The following is a 22,409-nucleotide window of genomic DNA, read 5'->3' as shown; positions in this document are numbered from 1 at the left end:
CTCTGTGAAAGGAAGGAACATAAAATCATTCCCTTGAGTGCCATGAGTTAAAAGAAAAACTTCTCTGTCAAAGTAAAAAACAAAACATAACAAAAAACCTGTTTGCCTAATCTGTTTATGCTATCTGTGTGACTCCTTTAGGCATCTGAGTTTCCAACTCTTGAAATGACAGAACGCAGACAAGGGAGTCCTGAGACCTGAGTCAGTTCTGGCTCAGGGAATGACCTTAAACAAGACCACTTCTAATTCTCTCCCTCTACAACATTTAATAAATAAACATGACAAAGAGCTAAATGTTTGTAAAATTAGAGGACTGCAATTGCCTGAGATTACAAAACTGGGCACAGAGTTCCTAGGCAAGAAAAACACATGACAAAGTTTATAATCCCAGAATTCTAGGTTCTATGATCATTTTGCTGAGATAAAGCCATCTTATGGCATGATGGGCTTTTCTCTATTAAAATCAATTTTATGTATTAGTCTTGAGGCTTTACCTTGCTTTGCAGATAATGAAATCATTAGACTCAGAGACGTGTTCATTGCTTGCCACAGCTCCCATTTTGCCATTTGCATTTACCTGAAATGTCACTTTTTTCATCTCAGTTCTTCCAACGCTTTACTTAACTTTGTCTTCTTATCTCAAAGCGAAAACATTTTGTCTGATTTTTTCCCAGCCTTGAAATTCTCATAAAAATCCAATGAAAGAAGAAAACCCAGCCTAGACAATGTCTTTTACTTTGCTGGAAAGAACTGTGGGTTTCAATACTGAATGGTTCCTAAGAACAACAAACATTCCTGAAAGAAAATATAAACCTTTTGTTTTGTTTTTTTTCCTCCCACAACTTTACTATTAACTTGTGATAGAACAACTTTACTTACAAGTGGACAAATTCTGACTTAATCCAGAGCTAATTTAGTCAGTTTCGTTCAAATCATTCAACATCAAAGTTAATAGCTTTGTGCATTTTTATAGTTTGTTAATTAATTCACTTATTCGGGAAACGAATATGATATGTGGCTACCCTGTGCTAGGCTAGATACGAAGATAAACAGAAGTCATTGCTCTCACAGAGCTCTGCCTGTCAGTGGAAAATGAGCATGCCAATATTCAAATATGGTCTCGACTGATTAGGTTCTTCATAGATTCTGCAAAATGTTTACTGAACATTTACTCTGCTCTAGTCAGAGTAAGCACAGCCACAGAAAGGCACCTCAAGACTTCATACAAATACTACTCCAACTTCTGGATGATCTCTAAATTGCATTATAAGTAGCCCAGCTGAAGCTGAAAGAACTCAACAGAGATTTCAGTAAGTGCTCATCACAGGAAAGACAAAACTTGAGAGTTTGATTTTGACCAAATAAACCATCTGTTAAAAAAATACTCTTCAGCGGAATAAGAATAACCCAGTATCTCTTCAATATATCAATCATAATGTTCAAGATATGATCTCAAATTGCTAGCCATATAGAGAGAAGGAAAATGTCATCTATATTTAAGAGAAAAGCCATTTAATAGCTAATGATCCTGAGATGACACAGATGCTAGAAATAGAAGGCAAGAATTCAACACTTTATCCTAGATTTGTCTCCTGTGGCAAGGCAAACAAAAGCAAAAATAAACTCTTGGGACTCCATCAAAACAAAGAGTTTCTGCACAACAGAAAAAACAGTCAACAAAACTGAAAGAGGACCTACTGAACAGGAGAAGATATTTGCAAAAGATGTCTCTGATAAGGGATTAGTATCCAAAACATATAAAGACCTTATACAAATAGGTGAAGGGGATTGAGAGTACATCTAGCTTCATAAGCACTAATACATGGAATTGCTGAGTCACTATATTGTATACCTGAAACTAAGAAAATACTACGTTAACTACACTGGAATTAAAATAAAATAAAGAACATATACATATATTGCTAAGTGAAATGTGAGTCAGAGAAAGACAAATACCCTATGTTTTTACTCATATGTAGAATTTAAGAAACAGAACAAAGGGGAAAAAAGACAAACAAAAAACAGATTCTTAACTATAGAGATCAAACTGATGGTTACCAGAGGGAAGGTGGGTGGAGAGTGGGGGGGATGGGTGAAACAGGTGAAGGGAATTCAGAGTACACTTATCATGATGAGCACTGAGTAATGTATAGAATTGTTGAATCACTGTATTGTACACCTGAAACTAATATAACACTGTATGCTAACTATACTGAAAATAAAAAAAAAAATAAAGAGAACAAAGTCAACATGAAAAAAAAATTCATCATGCATTCAAAAGAGGCGAGGTTAGAAGAACACTATAAAGCTGTTGCTTGATCTGAGCACTGGTATGTTTGGACATTGTTGTATGTCAATAAATACTGCTTAAATATCATTGCACACCTTAATAAAGAAATAAACATATAAATAAATAACAAATAAATTTAAAAAATGAAATCGGTGGTTTAGTAATGCTTTTTAGGATATAAATGATAATAGTCTCATAATCAGTAAATAGATAAGAAACAAAAACTATTAAAAATGGAAATTCTACTATTGAAAAAGGCAATATCTGAAATATTTAATGGATAGGCCTCACAGCTAATTGAAGATCATAGAGGAAAGAGTCAATGAACTTGAAAACAGACCAACAGAGACCGTATCTAACTGTGAGAGAAAAGAGGGGGGAGGGAGAGAGAAAGGGGGGGAAGAAAGGGGTGACAGGCGGAGGGGGATAGAAGGAGACAGAGAGAGATGTCAGGGAGGTAGAGAGACAGAAAATGAAAAAAAAAAAAAACACTCCTTCATAGGCTTGTGGGACAATAGCCAAGGGTCTCATATATATGCAACGGGAGTCAGAGGACGAAGAATAAGAGCAAAATGCGGCCTTGGTACTGAGGTAGGGCTGTTGGTATGGGTGCGAACTGAGATGCCCATGTATAATACAGACACACACTCTGATGATATTCAGGGGAAAATAGACAGTTTCATCCTCCAGGGAAAATATCTCAGCCCAGGGGTGGTACTGGCTCATGAGGACCAAACGCTACTGTACTCGATACATGAAGATGTGCCGTGTCTATTGCCTGTAGAACATTTGTCATACTGCTCTGATTTCGCAATGCTGATGTTTCTTACTACTGCATTAGGGAATGTATTCTTGCCATGGCCACCACCTGTGCTAAGTTTATAATCACTCCAAATGCTGGGTCTATTTAAAGAACCTCTTCCTGGTCGGTCACTGGGAACCATAGTTCTAAGTATTTTCTTTTGTCTCATGGGTATATTAATCTTGTGTTGTTGTTTATATTGCTTCTATGGCATATGGATGCAATATTTATTTGTTTTTAAGAATAAATATTGGCAATTTCCCCAACTTGGTGAAAGACAAAAATTTATAAATTCAAGAAGTTTAGCAAACCTGGGAAAAGAAGGATAAATCCAAAGACCACCACGTTTGGGCATACCACAATAAAAATAAAAGATTAAGAGAAAATCAAGAAGGTAGTAGAAGAAAAATAATAGACTCTAGACACAGGAAAAAACCATACAAATGACGGTTGACTTCTCATAAGAAACAAGGATTCCAGAATATAAAACAGTAACATCTTTAAGTGCTGAAGGAGAACAAACAAAGAACCTGCCAACCAAGAATTCTATATTGAGCAAAAATATCTTTCAAGATATAAGGTAAAATAAATTCATTAAAAAAAAAAACTAAGAGAATTTTTTTCTTTTTTTCTTTTTGTCAATATCTGTAAGAAATGAATAAATGCTGAAGGAAGTTCGTCAGGCCAAAGGGAATACGAGACAGAAATTTAAATTTTCAGAAAGAAATTTAAAACTATGGAAATGGTAAATATGTAGGTAAATACAAAAGATAATGTTTGTTTCTTAGATCTCTTTGAAATACATATGACTGTTATGGATGGAACGATATCCTCCCAAAATTCAGATGTGAAGCCCCAACCTTCCATGTGACTGTATTTGGAAATGGGGACTTGATGGAAGTAAATAAGGCTCTATGAGGTCATAAGGGTGGGGCCCTAATCCAATAGAACTGCCATCCTTATAAGAAGAGCCAGGATCACCAAAGCTCGCTCTCTACGTGCATGCACCCGGTAAAGGCCATGTGAGGACACAGTGGGAGGGCTGCTGACTGCAAGCCAGGAAGAGCGCTCACATGAGAAACTGCACTTTCTAGCACTTTGATCATGGACTTCTATTCTCCAAACTGTAAGGATATGAGTGTTTACTGTTTAAGCCACCTGGTGGACAGTATTTCTTTATGGCACACTGGACAGACTACTCCATTATTTAAAGCTAACAACAAAGCAGCTACTACATTGTGGGACGTAGAGCATATGTAGGCATCGCACATACTATGACTACAGCATAAAGAGTTGGGGGGTGGCAAAGGGAACTCAGAGTTGAATGTTTTTTACATTTTACATGAAAAATATGTATATTTTACAATAAATACACATATAAAACATGTATATTTTACATAAATAAATAAATATACATACAAAATATGTATATTTTACAATATATAGTCTAAGGCTGAAAAGCTTAGGACATTTATTGTATGTCATTACTAAAGAAATCACTTTAAAAAGGAATTAAAAAAATCATGCCTGAAAAGCAAACAGGAGAATCCAAATGGAATTCTGAAAACTGAAAGATACCTGAATAATCCAAAAGATGGAAGAAAAGGAGAGACAGAGAAACAAAAAAACCAGAACCACCACAGAAAACAAACAGCAAAATGGAAGACCTAAATCCAACAATATTCATCTTCATATTAAATCGTGGATCATTTTCAACACTCTCAGTAAACATCAAAGATTACAAGATTGCAGAAAAGCAAGACCCAGCTACATCCTGTGTATAAAAGACGTACTTTACATAGACTGGGACAGAGATGATGGTGCTTTGACTGATGGTATTGGGAGTCAAGTTACAAAAAAAACCAAAACAGATGGAGTGGTGATAAACATTTCGGCATCAGAATCCATAGGAATTTCTGACTGGATGAGGGCAGAGAAGGGAAAGGAGGAGTAAAGAATTAATCCTAATTTTCTGGCTTTAATAAAAATGTAAATGACCGTGGTCTTTACTTAAATGAAGACAAATACTTGAGGATCAAATAGAGACTGTATCAGTTACTAGAGTCAGAAAACTATAATTCTGGAATCCTTCCTCCCTCTGCCTCCCTGACATTGAATCCATCCTCTCTCCATCTACAGCAATGCTATCCTTCAAAACCTTGACCTCTCTCTTCTTCACTTCACATCCAATCCATCAAGAAACCTCATCATCTCTACCTGCAAAATATATCCCAAAACATGACCACTTGGTGACCACTGCCACCACCCTCAAGTTTCAAGTGGTTTACTGATCCAGTAGCCTCTCTCTGGCGCCCCTGCTGCCATCTCTCCCACCCCCACCCCACCATTTATTCCCCAGGGAGCAGGCAGCAGTCTGAATGACCCTTTAAAAACCAAGTCCTACTTGGCCTCTGCTCATTCTTCTCCAGTGGCTTTCCATTTCACTCAGAAGTAAAAGCCAACATTCTAACAGTGGCCAATAATATAGCCCCATATTACCTCGTGAACTGATTCACAACTCTCATTTTGGTTTATTTGGCTCCATCTTTGTGGCCTTGTTTGCTGTTTCTATAATATACTGCAGGCGGGCCATCCTCCCTCAGGACCTTTGCACTGGTTTTTCCCTTGGCCTGGTTTGTCCTTCCCCTAGGTTTCCAAATGGCTAACTTCCTTCCCTTCCTTTTTATGTTTGCACGTCACATCAGAAAGGCCTACCGTAGGTAACCACCTTATTTAAAATGGCAAACTGTTCACCTGAACCCATAAATGTACTTCCTCTGTTATTTTTAACGACTTATACCATAAAATAAACTTTATTGCTTTCTCATTTTATTTATTTTGTAGGATCTGTCTTCTCTTGTTAGAATGTAAGCTTGACAAGGGGGCAGATTTTTTGGAGTGAAGGGCAGGAGGAACCATTTTATTCTCTGCCTATTTCTCACTCAGAACAGTACCATGAAGATCGTGTAAATAAGCATCCCTCCAGAGAGTTTAGATTTTTTATTCTATAGATAACTCGGGAGGTGTCAAGAGTGACAGGGTCATGTCTATGCGCTTTCACCACAATCCTTAAAGAGGATGTTGTGGAAAGTTTGTGTTTCTTCAAAATTCGTATGTTGAAATCCTAACCACCGGGGTGATTGTGTTCAGAAGTGGGACCCTTGGGAGGTGAGGAAGTCTGAGGGTGGAGGCCTCATGAACAGGATTAACTCTCTTACAAGGGTCGGAAGGGACCAGAGTTCTCCCCTTCCACCATGTGAAAATGCAAGGAAAAGTCAGCCCTCTGCAAACCGGAAGAGGATCCTCACCAGGAACCAACCTTGCTGCTACCTTGATCTTCGACTTCCAGCCTCTGGAGCTGTGAGGAATAAAGTTCTGTTGCACATATGTCCCCCCAACCCCCTGTCTATGGTAGTTTGTTCAAGTGGCCAAACTAAGACACAGGGCTTAGAGAGGGAAGAATTGGAAGAAAGAAGGTAATCAGGGAGCTGTGCAGGGACCCGGGTGGGTATACAAAAAACAAACAAATAAACAAACAAACAAAAACAGTGCAATCCCGGGTGGGAGGGAAAGCAGAAAGATTTTTTAGGGCGCCTGGGTGGCTCAGTGGGTTAAGCCGCTGCCTTCGGCTCAGGTCATGATCTCAGGGTCCTGGGATCGAGTCCCGCATCGGGCTCTCTGCTCAGCAGGGAGCCTGCTTCCCTCTCTCTCTCTCTCTCTCTCTCTCTCTCTCTCTCTGCCTGCCTCTCTGTCTACTTGTGATATCTCTCTGTCGAATAAATAAATTAAAAAAAAAATCTTTAAAAAAAAAAAAAAGAAAGATTTTTTAATGCAGAGCTGGTCTTTGTATCCATCAAGTCATTCCAATTAGCCAAGGAACAATGCTGGGGACACACCTAAGTCCATACATACCTTCTGTCAATGCCACACACATACATTTCCTTTCTCTCGTGGCCTTATGAAGCCTACCAACAGAGTCTGCTTCGATGTACTTGAAAAGTCACACTAACTCACAATAATTGCTTCTCCAGGGACTGTACAAGGCAAGTGTAAGAAAAATTAAAAAATGTGGCTCCACAAAAGTTAGGTCCAGTTCTGGAGAGATCTGGGCCTTGCGGTAGCTGACCTGGATTTGAATCAAGGCTTTCCCACTTATAACTATTAAGATCTTGATCAAGTTACCTCATTGTTCTGAACGTATTTATGCACTAGTAAAACTAAACAACACTGACCACACAGACATGCTGTGCATATCAGAAAGCTAAATCTTAATAAAGGGCCTGAAAGTATTTGTCCCATAACAGATCCTCTCAGGAGGCTGCGGGGGGTTGTGCAATCTACTTCATGTGCTACTACGCTAACTTGTAATCATCAGGCCTGTATTCAACCTTCCCATTAGATGTAAGTTACTGGAGGACAAGAATCATGTGACTATTCTCGCCTGGCCCAGAGTCATTCCTGTCACATGATGGAAGGAATGAACAAATAAAGAGTTGAACTCACTATCTCCATCCATGCACAGTATGTGTCTAGCTCTTCATACACCCACTTGTGGGGAACGGGTGGACTTCCTGAAGCTAGTCCCAGGCTGAGTGGCACTGGGGATAAAGCGGGAGAGAGGCGTCTCAATGCACAAATGCTAAAATTCTGAACACATTACATCTTGCTACACGGTGACCCTGGGGCTCAAGTTCATAAATTTAAATTCTGGGTTCAAAGAATTCAAAGGTGGGGAACCTGGGTGGCTCAGTCGGTTAAGTATCTGCCTTTGGCTCAGATCACGAGTCCTGGGATCAAGCCCTACATCGGGCTCCCTGCTCAGCGGGAAGCCTGCTTCTCCTTCTCCCTCTGCCACTACTCCCTGCATGGGCTCTCTGTCAAATAAATAAATAAAATCTTAAAAAACAAAAATAATTCCAAGGTAACCCCTACCCAAGCCCCATTATTCCAGACAGCCAAAGCCACCACAGCTTTGGAAGAAGAGGCGGCTTAGGAATTTGACTTAGCCTCCCTTACTGCACACCTCCCCCAATGGAAAGGACTCCAACTTCAGAGAGTGCCTGGAGAGAGGGATGGCCAAGGTCCAGCTGGAAACCAGCGTCAGCATCTGGATGCAGTGACTGCATGGGCTGGTGTTCTATGGAAAAGGTCTGGGCAAAAAAGTGATGTTTTCCGCACAGCTATTCTGGAGAGAGTATTGACAAGCACGAGGCAATCCCTGCTGGGTGCCCGACTGAGGCAACTAAAATCAATCATCCATGGGCTGGAGGCATGTGCCCTTCTAAGAGGAAATGAGTGTCAGTGGCACAAGCTTGAAAGGAGTGAGAAATGAATCTAAATCTCAGTCAAATGAAACTGCAAGAGGTCCAGAGCCAGAAAAGATCCTATTCTATTTTTTTTCCTTCATCCTGAAGTTAACCAGATGGAGATTTTTTTTTTCTTTTTTTTTTTTTAAGTACCAAGCTATTCACATACTTTGAATGAAGAATTTGCTTTGGGATGAAAGATTTTTTTTTTTTTTAATTGTAAAAATGAGACAAATAGCTATTCCTCCCTCCCTCCCAAATCTAGAGTTTAGGTAATTTCTTCTTTTGTATTTTCTTCTTTCTCCTCCTTCCCTTCCCTCTTCCTCTACTTTCTCGTCTCTTCTGCTTCAGATGGTACATTTGTGACTGTGTTTAGAATATACTGTGGACAATGTAATAATGGGACAGTTTCCGACCCAGCATTTCAGACATGTGTGTTTGAAACAATGAACACAAAACATGCAACTTCCTCTCGCCGTGTTCTCCGTGAAAACAACGTGTTGTAAAACCAGAGACTGGAATTTCACAACAGAACAAACAAGAATAAGTAAATGGAAAGGAAGGGCAAACGGCAAAGGAGTCACATAAAAAGGCCACTGACCATGCACCAGGACCTCTCTGGGTTGTGCTTGCTCCCCTGAGTCTGCATTCTTCATCTGTGTATTTGGATAATCACTGTACCTATTTCAAAGGGATTCTGAGAGAATTAAATGAGATAGTATATGTCAAGCACTTGGCATCAAGACTGGGAAAGAAGCCTTCAAAATAAATATGAGGCATTGGGATTATTATATATTAGTAAGATTATATATATAATTATGTAAGATTAATAAGGATTAATAAGATTATGTATATAAATCCTTTTCACAGAACATTCTCAATAAGGTAGGATTTTTATTATTATCATCATTATTATATTTATTTCATTTCTTTATTTTGGAGGTTGTTTCTGTCTCTTTGCTTATCTCCCCTGGACTAGACTGCTGCTTCACTGGGCAGTCTCTTCTGTTCTTGATTCAGATTTTGCCCCATCAGGCTAGCTTTTGGATTTCCTAAGATTTTGCTCTCTAAACTGCACAGGTCAATCACACCCACTTGTACAGCCCATGAAATATAAGCAGAATTGCCCAAAGTGGAGCTCCAAGGGCAGCTCGGTTGGTGATGGTGCAAAATCACTAACTAGAGAAAGGCCACAATTCCCATGACTTCGAAAGTCACAGTAGACTATTACGAAGATTTTATTAATGGCCAGAAAGAGGTCACATTTTTTATTTAAATTCTGAAACAGGCATAACCAATTCTTATCCACAAAGATATGTCATAATGTTTGGGCAAAGATGGCTTATATCCATAGCAACAGAGCAAACTTTGAGCCAAATACTGGGGAAAGTATTTCCAGACTGACACAGATGTTCAATTTGCATACGAAGTCTCTGAAAACCTGTTGATGGACAGCTTCACGAACAATGCACTCTGCACAAAGAATTGGTTTACTGGATCATTGTACTTGTTTAAAAAAAAAAAAAAAAGCCTCTGGATCGTGCCCTCTATGAGTTCTGGGTCTGCAAAGGGTGATTATACCATGAGGCAGGGTTGAAACAGGCTATATTTCAGCAATGGGCTTTTATTATGTCACAGAAAGGGAATGGATATTTAAGTTAAACGCTGTGTAAACACATGACACTTATTTCAATAGGATGATGCAAAAAACCTTCATAAGGCTGTGTCGTCTTCTCAGTGTCTCTAGCATACTGTTCTTACAGACCAATCAGATGTTCTTTCTTTTATAGGCACTGAGATTCCCTACTACATAAAGAGCTCCTCAAAACCAGAGCCCACAGGTCTCGCTCATTGAAAGCATCTCTGTGGCCTGGCACAAGAGCGAGGGCACAGAACATGAGCTTCAAAGCCAGCCAGACACCTATGCTTCCACTGACTTTGAAAGAGAATTTGAGGCAGCTAAGTATAAAATAGCCATATACTAAGAAATGGGAAAAATGGGGATTTGCATCCAGAGTGAGCTTTGGATCTGATCAGCTATCATTCAGTTGAACATTTGGAAGAGTTGGTATGGGAATGAGACCATAAACAGACAATGTGAGATTGGCTAACTGAACCTTGGTCTCCTTTTCCCTTGCGTTCCGATGGAATCCTTCCAAGGCTTGCTGATCTCCTGACCTCAGTTCTTATTAAGCACTGCCCTGGTCCTGATTCAAGCCCACATGGCTTTCTGTTTGTGGACTAACCGACTAAAACCGGTCTCCCCACCTTCAGCCGTGTACCCTCAGGCCTTCTACTCACGGCTGCTAGCCAGAGTCTGTCCACTTGAGACCTGAACATGAGCATGTACTCTTCCAACCTTGCACTGCTCCCCCTTGGTCTACCAGAGAAAGATCAGTTTCTTAGCATGTTCTCCAGGGACTTATGATGTGGTCCCTATCCAACTCTCTAACTTTCATTGTCAGTCATTCTTCTAAGAACAGTTTATGTCACAGCCTATGTGCCATAACCTCAAATATGCCTTATTATTTGTCACTCCTATATCTTTGTTCCTTCACCAGTTCTCCTGCCTAGAGGAGTATATCTACCCTTTTTTGCCTGGTTGGTCTCTATTTACCTTTCAAGACTCAGCATAAATGCCTTATCCCCTGCAAAAAGTTTTTTTTTAGCTTTATGCCAACTCTGTGCTTTGTCCCTCTGGTAGAGTACTCAGCTCGTTTTTGTGGGTCTTCCATCTTCCCTCTGAGACAACCCCACAAATTCACCAAATTTTTATCAACTACCTTCTATGAACCAGCCACTGAGCTAGATGCAAAGAAATGTCAGATATGGCCCTTGCCTTTAAGGAGCTCCTAGTTTTCTGGAAATGACAGATTAGTAAACCAATAAGAATAATAGAATATTCTAAATAGAGTTGTGTCTTGGGGTGCCTGGGTGGCTCAGTGGATTAAGCCGCTGCCTTCGGCTCAGGTCATGATCCCAGGGTCCTGGGATCGAGCTCCACATTGGGCTCTCTGCTCAGCGAGGAGCCTGCTTCCCCCTCTCTCTCTGCCTGACTCTCTGCCTACTTGTGCTCTCTCTCTCTCTTTCAAATAAATAAATAACATCTTAAAAAAAAATAGAGTTGTGTCTTAAAGGACAAGTAAAATTATCCAAGTGGTAAAGAGCTTTCTGAGCAGGGAAAGAAACATATCCAAAGGCACAGAAGAGTAGAATAATATAAGTCATGGGGAAACTGCAGGTAGGGTAATCTAGACTGAGTGACAAGTACATGCGTGGGACTGGGGGGATGGACCATGAGAGTATGACATGCCCAGAAAACTATGTGAATGATATCCCCAAGGCTATGGAGAACCACTAAAGGGTTTCAGCTGGTGAGTTAGTTGGTCCTTTCTACAAAGTAAAATATCACTTTCACTGCCATGGGAAAAAAAAAGGATTTTTATGTGAAAGATAGGTGACAAGATGGGTTAGTCATCATTGCCTGGACCAACATTTATTCCTTTGGCAAATGCATGCTGCCTATGCACCATATGTTAGGCTATATGCTAAGACAAAGCTAAGTGTTCTGATTTAGGAGCCTGCAAATCTTCCAGATACTGGGTATATGGGTAACGTGACAAAATGGGCTGGTCAAGACTATAAAAACATTTAGACCATACTGAGAAAGTGTCAACTTACCAGTTTTCCAGTAACACTCTGACCACCTTCATTCAGCCAGAACCCAGGGACCATGGCTGAGAAATAAGGGCCCCAGACACCCGGTACAAAAATTGGATCTTTGCTGATCTGAAAAGAAAGAGGCAAAGTAGATGAAAATAACTGATCCTCAGGGCTAGAAAGAAGCCTTAACCTCCTCCTATCTGATGTTTCTATGACCGTGAAATTCAACTTCCCATTAAATACCTTCTTTGATAAGAAAGTCATTCCTTCCAAAAGAAGGGCATGGTTTCATCTCTGGAAGCCTTCCTGATAAATTTATTTAGATGCCAGGGTAGCAAAAGAGATCATTTTGGAAAGAAACTGATGAGACACTTCCTTGTTGGCTCCCTCTCTGTGGCAGACTCATTGCAAAAATGGTCCCCAATCTCTACCCTCCGTGTATCCAACCCCTTTGCAAGGCTACTTGGCAGATCCTCTCATTGATGGCGGAGTCCCCATCCCTTGAATCTGGGTCAGCCTTGTGACTTGTTTTGGCCAACAGAATGAGAAGTAAGTGACACTGCACCAGCTTCCCAGGCTTCGGCCTCAAGAGGACTGTATGCTTCTATTCTTTCTCTTGGTTCTCTACTTTTGCCAGAAGAGCTCAGAGTAGCTTGCTGGATGGAAGGACAAGCAAGTGATGTCTCCCATATAAGAGACAGCCCAAACAAGATCAGCAAATCATCCTAGTCAACCAGCACTAACAAGCCTAGATCACCAGAATCACCCAGTCAACTGGTAGACCTGTGAACAAAAATACATGACTTGTTTTACATCACTGAAGACTGTGTGTTTGTCATCTACCATTTCCATGGTGAGAGATAACTGATACATTCCCTTCCTTCACAAATACTCACTAGTCACAACTAACAGCATGCTATCTCCCTTAATTGGGTGCTGGAGATACAGAGATGAATCAGACAGAGTTCCTGTCTTCAAGAAGCTACCTATAGAGAGGGGAGCTCTACAAGTAAGCAGACAAATAGGATACAGTGTGGTCCACAGGATGATAAAGAGAAAACACAGAATGTTATGGAGGGACAGAGCATGCAAGGCATGAATGGTCTCAGAGAACAGGACATAGACCAGGCGTGCATGCTAGCTCAAGGGAATGGCTTGAACAAAGCCATGTAAGTGAGGGAGAGGTTCTCTTAGGATTCAAGACACTGTGTTCCACAGAAGTTCTTTCAGGTGTTAAGAGAATACACCAAGACATGAACCAGGACAAACAAGGATGGACCACATGTTCCCTCATCTGAAATGGTACATGCTTCTCATCCATCTAGCAGGGTTGCGTATTTCTGTTTGTGGAGGGGTGTAGTTCAAGGGTGGGGAAGAGAAGGGAGTGAAGCATACTAGGTCTACTCCCACATGTCTTCTGGACAGGTAGCACATCTATTCATTCATTTATCCTACAAAATATTTATTCAGTCCTTATTATATACTTGGTACTATGTCATATCCTGGGAATATTGAATTGAACTGAATATTCATGATTTCTGTCCTCATGAAATTTGTAGTCCAGCATTTTGACACAGGAACAAGCTTTCTTTAAATGTCTTCACCCGCACTATTCCAGTTCTCTTTTTACTAAACTTGTGAGTCTTCAAATCAGTAGGATTTCCAACCCTCAGATATGAAGAAAGTGAGGGAAGGCAAGGGAACTACACAACACTGTCAACTTTAAATCTTGTAAAGTAATATAATTTATAAAAAGGGACATTTAACCCCTAAAATAGGAAGAATGTCAGGGAAAAAAGAAAGGCTTTTACAAGAAAAGACAGTTTGGCTTACAATGCCATATTCATTTTGTGGTTGGTTGAATAGGTATTTCCTGAATTCCCTCTGTGGTACAAGCCGGTGCCAGGCAATGGCAATGAATGTGAAACAAAGCAGCATGGTCCCTGTCCTCATGAACCATTCTGTCTTGAGATGGGATCAGATAAGAGTGGCCCGTCCTTCAAGTTTGGCCGGGAATCTCCTAGGTTTAGCACTCAAGGTCTTATGTCCTAGAAAACCCTGCAGTCCTGGGCAAACAGGACAAATCTTTGGATACCCCAGATAGATATTAATCAGATCCTTACACAGATGTGTAATTATAAACTGTGATAAATAAATGAATGAAAATCAAAAGGTACTATAAGGGCAAATAAGTGAGGTACCTAATTTAGTCTAGGGGGTCTCAGAAGGCCTTTTTCAGGAGGCAATATCTGAATTAAGATGTAAACCACAGACAGCAGTTACTCAGTAGGTGTGAGGGTGTGTGTGTGAATATACGTATGATTGCGTATAAGTATGTGTTTGTGTATGTGTATATGATACGGAGACTATTCTAGCCAGAAGGAGTACACACTAAATGGTCTTTGTTTTTGTCACTTTGTCTTTGCCCATAAAAATTGATCACATGCCGGGCCTAGACACTACTCATCCCAGAGTGGCTTTGGGGTGGATAAGATAGCTCATATTCACAACTACTTAGGACCCAGTGTTTGAACAGGCAGATGGATAACCATCAAAGTCAAATCATCTCCTGTCAATGCCCTGCGCCCCTTCCCTTCCAGAACTCTTGGCCCCATTTGATAGATTAGTCTCAGAGAGCTTGTTGTGTAAGACCTCCACAGTCACACAGTAACCACCCAAGGCAGGATCTGAACCCAGGCAGCTGTTCCCCTCAAATCGTATGATATGTTTTATTTTTAACTCATACACATAAATTGCTTTGGAAGGTCACGCATCACCCCCTACCTCCACCCCATCTCACAATTTCTTTAAGCTTGTTGCTGAGTCAGCCAGGGCAGAGCTCCACTGGAAGGTGAGGGTATGCTGCTCAGAAACGTCAGGTGAAGGCTCTGCCTGGCTCTGCCCAGGGAGAGGTTTTGAGCTGACTCCTGTTTGTGCTCACTCCTTTACAATGGCACAAGCTTCTCATCAGACATCTGAGTAAAGCAAGGAAACCAACACACAAAAATATGTTTCCCAGAGCGTTTCCAATAGCCTCTAAACCCTGTGCTCTTGGAGAAAACGAGTTATAGTTTGTTTTGACAGAGGGGCGGGGGAGCACATTTGTATATTGCTGTGTGTTTTAATTCTTTGCAATAAACCTAAACATTGAAAGATATTTTTGTGAAAGCTCTTTCTCATGCCGATGGCTATCTTGGCCTGGAGGCTGTTTTGTTACCCAAAGTAGGGAGTTCATTTTACTCCACTGATAACAACTGTCTGTAGAGGACGTTGATTCCTAGTCATAGCGGTGCTATTGGCCACAACAAGAGTCAAGATTGACTGGGTACTTACTAAAGGCTTCCTTCCAATCATATTATAGGAATTAAACCACGTAACCCTCATAAAATCCCTGAGGGAAGATTTCATCACGATTTCTATTGAATAGATGGGTAAACTAAAGCAGAGAGAGTTTAACTCCATGTCCAAGGTTATAAAAATTCAAAGCAGCCAGGCACCACACTCTGCAGGTTCTAAATTTGTCTCTGCCAAAGTATGGTCTTATTTTTAGGCTACCATTGCTTCTTTGAATCCTTCTTAGGCTCCCAAGGGCAGAAAGCAAGGGCCATCACATAGCCAACACAGACTCATTCAAATGGAACAAACCTCTGGCCTTCATGACAAGTCAGGGAATCTGCATTTCTAAAAAGTTTTTGAAAAATTTTCCCCAACAGGCTTATGAAGGACGGAGGAGCGAGTGTGGGTTGAGTCTAAGACCTATCTTGATTCTATTCCAGCCTGCTGTATTCTAGCCAGGTGATCTCACACAACCTCATCTTTCTGGGCCTCAGTTCCCTCAGTTCAAAAAAGGGAGGATTGATACAAATGTTGGAGGACTTTGGTGAAGACAGAATAAGCCATCAACTACAAACAGCTAATTATACATTTAATACCAATACACATTGGTTCTCCTTGAAATGAAGCTTATGATGGAACAGTCAGGGGACAGAGTTGAATGACCACAGTCAAAAGTAATTATGACCTAGTAAGAAGGTCTCTAGATTTGCCCGTGGTCTGATTTAGTGAATATTCTTAACAATGAAGTAGACATGATTCAGAAGTAAAGCTTATCACATTTTCAGATGATATAAATGTGGGAGGATATTATGCTCCACATAATGGAGTACATCCAAATCAAGATTCAAATTCAACACTACTTCTAAGAGCTAGAACATTAAGCAAAATACAAGAAACTAGTTAACATTTGTTGAATTGCATGGTTAAACCTTCATACTTAAAAGGTACTAGAAATATTCTCTTCCATAATACTCTTTCTCATGGGTGGTGGCACATGAGTATTCAATTTGGTAGGGTTTGAAGCACCATGTAGACTTTTGCTATATTCTTTAATTATGTGTGATATAAATATAATTATAGAAACCTGCAATAAAACAAAACATTTGGTTGCTCACTATATGCCAGGCACTGAGATCAGGATCAAGCCTATAAAAATGATGAAGTAAAATAATAATAACAATGATAATTACTAATAATGAAGGCATGGCCCATTTCCTCAAAGAGCTCCTTGTCTAATTAGGGGTCAAGCGGTGGAAATGTATAAATTACAAAAAAGTGTGTAAAGTACTATGGTCAGGTTGGGGAGGGCAAGCATGGTAGAAACCCAAGATGTGGGCACTTTCCATAGGTGGTCAAGTGCGAGCTGTGTGAGCTAGGCCCTGAAGGAGAAGTAAGTGTTTCCTCAAGTCAAGAAGGAAGGCAGCCCGGGTGGAAACAACTGTTTCCAGGCTGGGCTCACACTCATGAAGCTCACACTCATTTTGGTTTTCATGAGAACATATAGTTCTGAATTCCACTTTAACGTAAAGGTCATAAGGTTGAAGGACAGGTATATTTTTGTACCAATACACCCTACTGCTGGTCAAAAATTCAATTTTTAAAAAAAAGCCACAGTTTTTGAAAAGGTAAAGAGTCTCAGTGAAGCCACCCTCTAAGTCAGGCAATCACAGTAAGAAATAAATAACAGAAATAAGGGTAACAATAAGAAATAATAAAAGAGTAGTTGCTAACTATTACTGCAGGCTTACAACATGCCAAATAACTCTCTTAGGCTCTTTACAGACATTCTAGCATTTAATACTCATGACAACCCAGTGAGGTAAGTCCTATCATTATACTGACCCTCAAACAAGGAAATCTAATGGAAGAGGTCAGATGGCTAGTGTAGAAAACAGGAGTAACTTCAGATCCAAACAAGATCCAGGCTAGGAACTTCTTTCCCTCTGCAGATTCTACTTTCCTCATCTATAATATAAACAGATTGGGCGAGAATGTTTAGCATCTCCTTTGTCTTCGAGATTATCTAAGATTCCATGAAGCTGAGTCATTCCTCTCCAACTGGCCAATCAGAATTCTCCGGCGGGCTATTTCAACACACACTCTGCCCCGTGGCTCCGGGGATCCCGCCCAGTGGCCTCTTGGGGCTTCTCTAAGTATCAACTTTGCCCGGCTACCCTCGTGACCGTGTCCAGGACTACCAGGGGCCTTTCTTGATGACCGACACCATGTATCTATTGTATTTAATGGCTACTACCCATAATATCTGACATTCACTAAGCAAATACTCAGCAAATATTTCTTGGATACACACGGAGTTCAAACTATGGCTTCAAATATGAAGAGATACAGAAAGATGGGCATCAGAGGCATGTATCCTCCCAAGGTTTGCAAGCTAGTAGAAGTTAAGGTACACAATGGGCTGGGGGGAACTCAGGTATAAAGTGATTTCTAAGTTTATATTTGCATTGAAACATGCAATTACCCTATATAGTACACGGAGTCCAACAAGCACAGCCCATGTAATAGCTGAAGACAAAGGCATGAGGAGGGTAGGCCAACTACCCAGGATCACAAGGATGAGAGACGGTCAAGCAGGGATTAGAAGCCTCTCTCCATTTGTCCCTGCCTCTTCATGTCTGTGCCCAGGCTGGCTCCACGAGTGGATGCCACTGGCTACATTTCATTGAAGGCTATGCTCTTGTCAGCTGAGTTTCCCTGCAGTGCCTGCTCACACCTCTTGCTGGGAGAGATGACTGGGCTCTGAGCAGGGAGCCACTCCAGCAATTTCCGTTCTGCCTTGCCCCCACCCCATCACCCCGAGGCTGGTCTAAACCTCTGGCAGGGGTGGCAGGCAGGCTCCAGGCGCCAGCGGTCCTGGGAGGGAATAGGAGGTTTTGTTTTGAGTGCCTCCAGCCAGGTTGGGAATTTCAGAGGGTAGCCGCAGGCATGTGTGGGACTGAGTATTTCCGTGGTGGCTCATCTCTCCCTCCAAATGGACTGTGCTATCGTCTTACTAGAAAAAAACCATTTATACACATTCCAGCCAACTCCCAACTCACTACACAGTACAAAAAAGAGCACAGAGAATGTGGTTTTTGAATGGGGCTCTTAGCCTTGACCTCGAGTACTGTACTTCTCAGATGAAATTGTAATGACTTGTTTGCCTCTCCTACAAAACAGTGAGGAGATACCTCTTATCTCAAAGACAGTGAACGTGACTTAGTAATGTGAGCACAGACCTTGGAGTTAGAAAAACCTGAGTTTCAGTTCTGGTCAGGCTGTTTATTAGCCATGTGCCTTTGAATTTGTCTGAGACTCGGTTTCCTCATCTATAAATGGGATAATCTCACCTCCCACAGAGTTCTATGTGAGTCATAAGTGGTATAATGTGTATAAAAATCTTAGGACATAATATGCTCTCAAGAAATGTGAAATAACAGATGGTTTAACTCTATTCCCTTTTGGGACAGTGGAAGGATCTGGAGTCCCAAGTCCTGGGTTCAGGTCCAGGCTCTACCCCTTCTTAGTTCTGTCCCTTTGGGAGGCTTTCCTTCTTCTTCCCTCCCAGACTCACTCATCCATGCTTGTCATTCACCACATCTCATGGGGTCAGACCATCCACTCCCATGGATACAATGACAATTTTTATGCTGTTGAGTCCCAAACTGTTCTCCCAAACTCAGGCTTTGCTGTTGAGTTCCATATTGGACACCTGACCTGGATGTCTAATCAATGTGTCCAAAACAGAACACTCTATCCTTCCTCCCAGGGATGCTCTTGTGCTGGGGTCCCTGTCTTCCCATCTACCTAACCACTAGGATACTATTCTTTTTTTTTTTTTTTTAAAGATTTTTAATTCATTTTTTTGACAGACAGAGATCACAAGTAGGCAGAGAGGCAGGAAGAGAGGGGGGTGGGGGAAGCAGGCTCCCTGCTGAGCAGAGAGCCTGATGTGGGGCTGGTTCCCATGACCCTGGGATCACGACCTGAGCCGAAGGCAGAGGCTTTAACCCGTGGAGCCACCCAGGTGCCCCTAAGATACCATTCTTAACCTTACGATGTAGTCATCTTTCTCCTCTGCCCCACATTAGGCCTTATATACTGTCAACTCTATTTTTTAAACAAAGCTTGTTTCTCCCCATTGCTACATTACTCTAGTTCTTTATCATCTCTTGCTTGGATTAGTGCAGTAGTAATTAAGCTGGTTTTTCTGTCTCAAATACTGCCCTTCTCCTGCACCCCCAAAAACCCTGCTCAGAGAATTCAACCTCCTTACCTCCAATAAAATGATCCTTCTAACACACAAACCTAATTATAATTGTATCACTCCCTTACATGCTTTAGGAGTTCTCCATGGCATGAGACCTTTCTGACCTGGCTTTTATCTATATGTCTTACCTTATAACACATAGTACAATTTCTTCACAGTCCCGTCATTTTTACTCCAACCAGCCCATCACAGCCTAGAAATTCCCCCAACTGTGCCATTTTCTTTCTCATCTCTATGTCTTGATAAATGCTCCTCTTTCTGTCTAAAAGGCATTCCTTCTGACCTTCCCCTGACTAACTCTTCCAAGTCCTTTTATAGGATTTAGCTCAATATTATCTGCTCTGCGAAGCTTCTCTAAACCCTGACTGGCTGAGTTCTTTCTTCTTACATCTTCCTTTACCCTCTGTACTTCTATACTGTCGGCTGTCACAACATATGTTATATGTGTTCATATATATACCTGTATCTATAAATTGCATATAATGTGTATTTAGTATATAAGATGCATATAAAATGCTTTATAAACTAAATCACCCACTGCAGCACACGGCTGAAGTTATCAACAATGTCACCGATATTCGGAGCAACAATAGCACAGGACACATGTTCAATCACCCGTAAGTAGCACATAGTTCATAAAGCTCAGGCTTGCCAAATTTTCTTGTTCTCTGTTTGGAGGTTTCTGAAAGGTTAAGAGTCCTCTAGTAGAGAGTATGCTCTTTCTAGAAATCCAATCCCCTTAATTCAGCTTAAGCAAAACAGGAACACGTGAAACCTGTCCACAGGTATCTCCTGGGGCCGAGCAGTTCAAGCAGGCAGGCAGGGAGGGCACTGAACGGGTTTGTCACCCAACCAAACAGTCCCCAAATTTGGAATGGAGGGAGGCAGCCAAATGCTGCTTGCAATGTCCTGAGTTATTTGCCAACTATTTTGGACTCGCTAAGCCCCAAATTCCTTATTCTTCATCATTTTGAAATCTGTATGTGATCACAATAGAAACTTAATCCATATGCTTCTCATTCGCATAGACTTAAAACACACCCAAAGTTGCTTTGCAAGAGACAGAGGAGCCAAGAAAACTTTGAGGGCTGCCTAAGATCTCCCCCAATTTTCTCTCCCTTGCAGATAAGAAGCCACCCTTGGCCTCCTCTATACAGATGCCTGACTGGCTCCAGGGAGCTCAGGCCTGTTTGAAAACTCCAAGAGCTATGGAACCCCAAAGATATAAAAATCATAGCTTGCATCTTTTTCACAGCCTAAACAATCTGTGGTGGGTAAACAGTTCCTGGTCTCTTTGGTGGATCCCATGAGTTAAGGAGGAGGGGCTAGTGGCGTGGGTAGGGGAAGGGGAAGCAGCGAGTGAGAGGAGAGAGGGCACCCTTTCTGTGTGCTGGTCACCAGATGGACTCTTAGCTCTGTTTCAATGTCACATAGTGACCTGGACTCTTGGTGTCAGAACCATGTCTTCTATTTCTGCCACAACCCCAGGAATGAGCAGAGGACTAATTGAGTGCTTCTCAAATATGACCCAACCAATGTCCTCCTTTGATTCTGAGCCAGCTGTTAGGGAAAGCAGCTCTCCCTTATAGACTTCAGTTAAAAAGATGCCTCCGGCGGCCTTAGAGACAAGGCTGATAAGCAGGTGCAGGCAAGGATGACACAGCCTTTTCCCTGTAACAAGCACATGGCACCCAACCCACAGCACCTCTCCCAGATAGCCCCTGATTTCTGACTGCTGAATTGCGGACACTTTCTCCTCCTGCTTGGCTCCTGACTGGCTTCTGAGTTTCCCTTGTTATGATTTTTTGCTTTGATACCAGTGTCTAGTCTCAGATATTGTCTCGTAAATCTGACCACAGATTGAGAGACTGGTCTGACTCTCCATGTTTAGTCCTAAATTGTTGTATGTCATTGGTCCTCGGGGTGTTCATCTGAAAAATGGGGCAGATAGGACCTCTTTTATAGACTTGCAAAGATTAAATGTGGCATAGTCTATTATAGGCCTTGGTACAGTGCCTGGTACATTCAGTGACCCAGGGAAATGGAGCCTGTCCTAATATCATCACCCTTATACTGGCCAACCTGCACTTCTTATTTATGGAGCAGATTACAGGGAGGCATTTAATTTTCAAAAGTAAGATCTGACACCATCTTGACTAGAATTCCGAAGTAGGGTACAGGGTTTGTATTGGCTCTGGAGAAGAGCGAGATAGGAACCAACAGGATCATTCAAATGAATTAATTTCTATTTGGAAGATCTATGAGTGGGAACAAACACAACTGAGACATACCCTGTTAACAGAGTATGGGATAAAGGCAAAGAGAACCTTGGCTGAATTATATTGGGGCCTCATTTGAAAAAAGTCAGAACTGCCGGGCATACTCATCAATCACTGCCTTCCCAAAAGAACCTCCTCCTCTCTTCTCAGGTTTAGCTCGGGGGATCTGGGACATGTCCATACAAGTCTGGACCTGAAGGATCCCGATCTTCAGAGCTCTCTCTGCACTTCTGGCCTAAAACATGATAAGAAGGCTAAAGGGGCCAGGCAAAGAGAACTATAAACTCTGCAAACACACCTGTGTCATTCCCCAGTGAAGGACTGTGAAAGTACCAGAAACTGGTACTTATCGAATGGTAATTAGGGTGAAGGACTTCATCCCTCCCATCTTCTCTATGACAAAGCAGGTTGCAAGAGCATTAAGAAATCATGATGGTTAGATGGGAGGAGGTCAGGAGAAAGA

General features: G+C 41.4%; 1 protein-coding gene across 12 annotated transcripts in view; it reads right to left on the bottom strand.

Annotated features, from left to right (window-relative positions):
- Nucleotides 1–22,409, bottom strand: part of FGGY (FGGY carbohydrate kinase domain containing) — a 456,358-nt gene that overhangs the window by 117,121 nt on the left and 316,828 nt on the right. For all 12 annotated transcript variants that reach the window (XM_032839762.1, XM_032839761.1, XM_032839771.1 and 9 more), the window contains one exon: nucleotides 12,080–12,187. In XM_032839762.1, the coding sequence (XP_032695653.1) occupies nucleotides 12,080–12,187 (108 nt within the window). The remainder of the gene's footprint in view (nucleotides 1–12,079; nucleotides 12,188–22,409) is intronic.

The sequence above is a fragment of the Lontra canadensis genome, unplaced genomic scaffold (assembly GCF_010015895.1).
Source record: "Lontra canadensis isolate GAN:19392208 unplaced genomic scaffold, GSC_riverotter_1.0 scaffold109, whole genome shotgun sequence".
NCBI classification, from domain to species: Eukaryota; Metazoa; Chordata; class Mammalia; order Carnivora; family Mustelidae; genus Lontra; species Lontra canadensis.
This window is presented reverse-complemented; position numbering and strand designations above follow the sequence as displayed.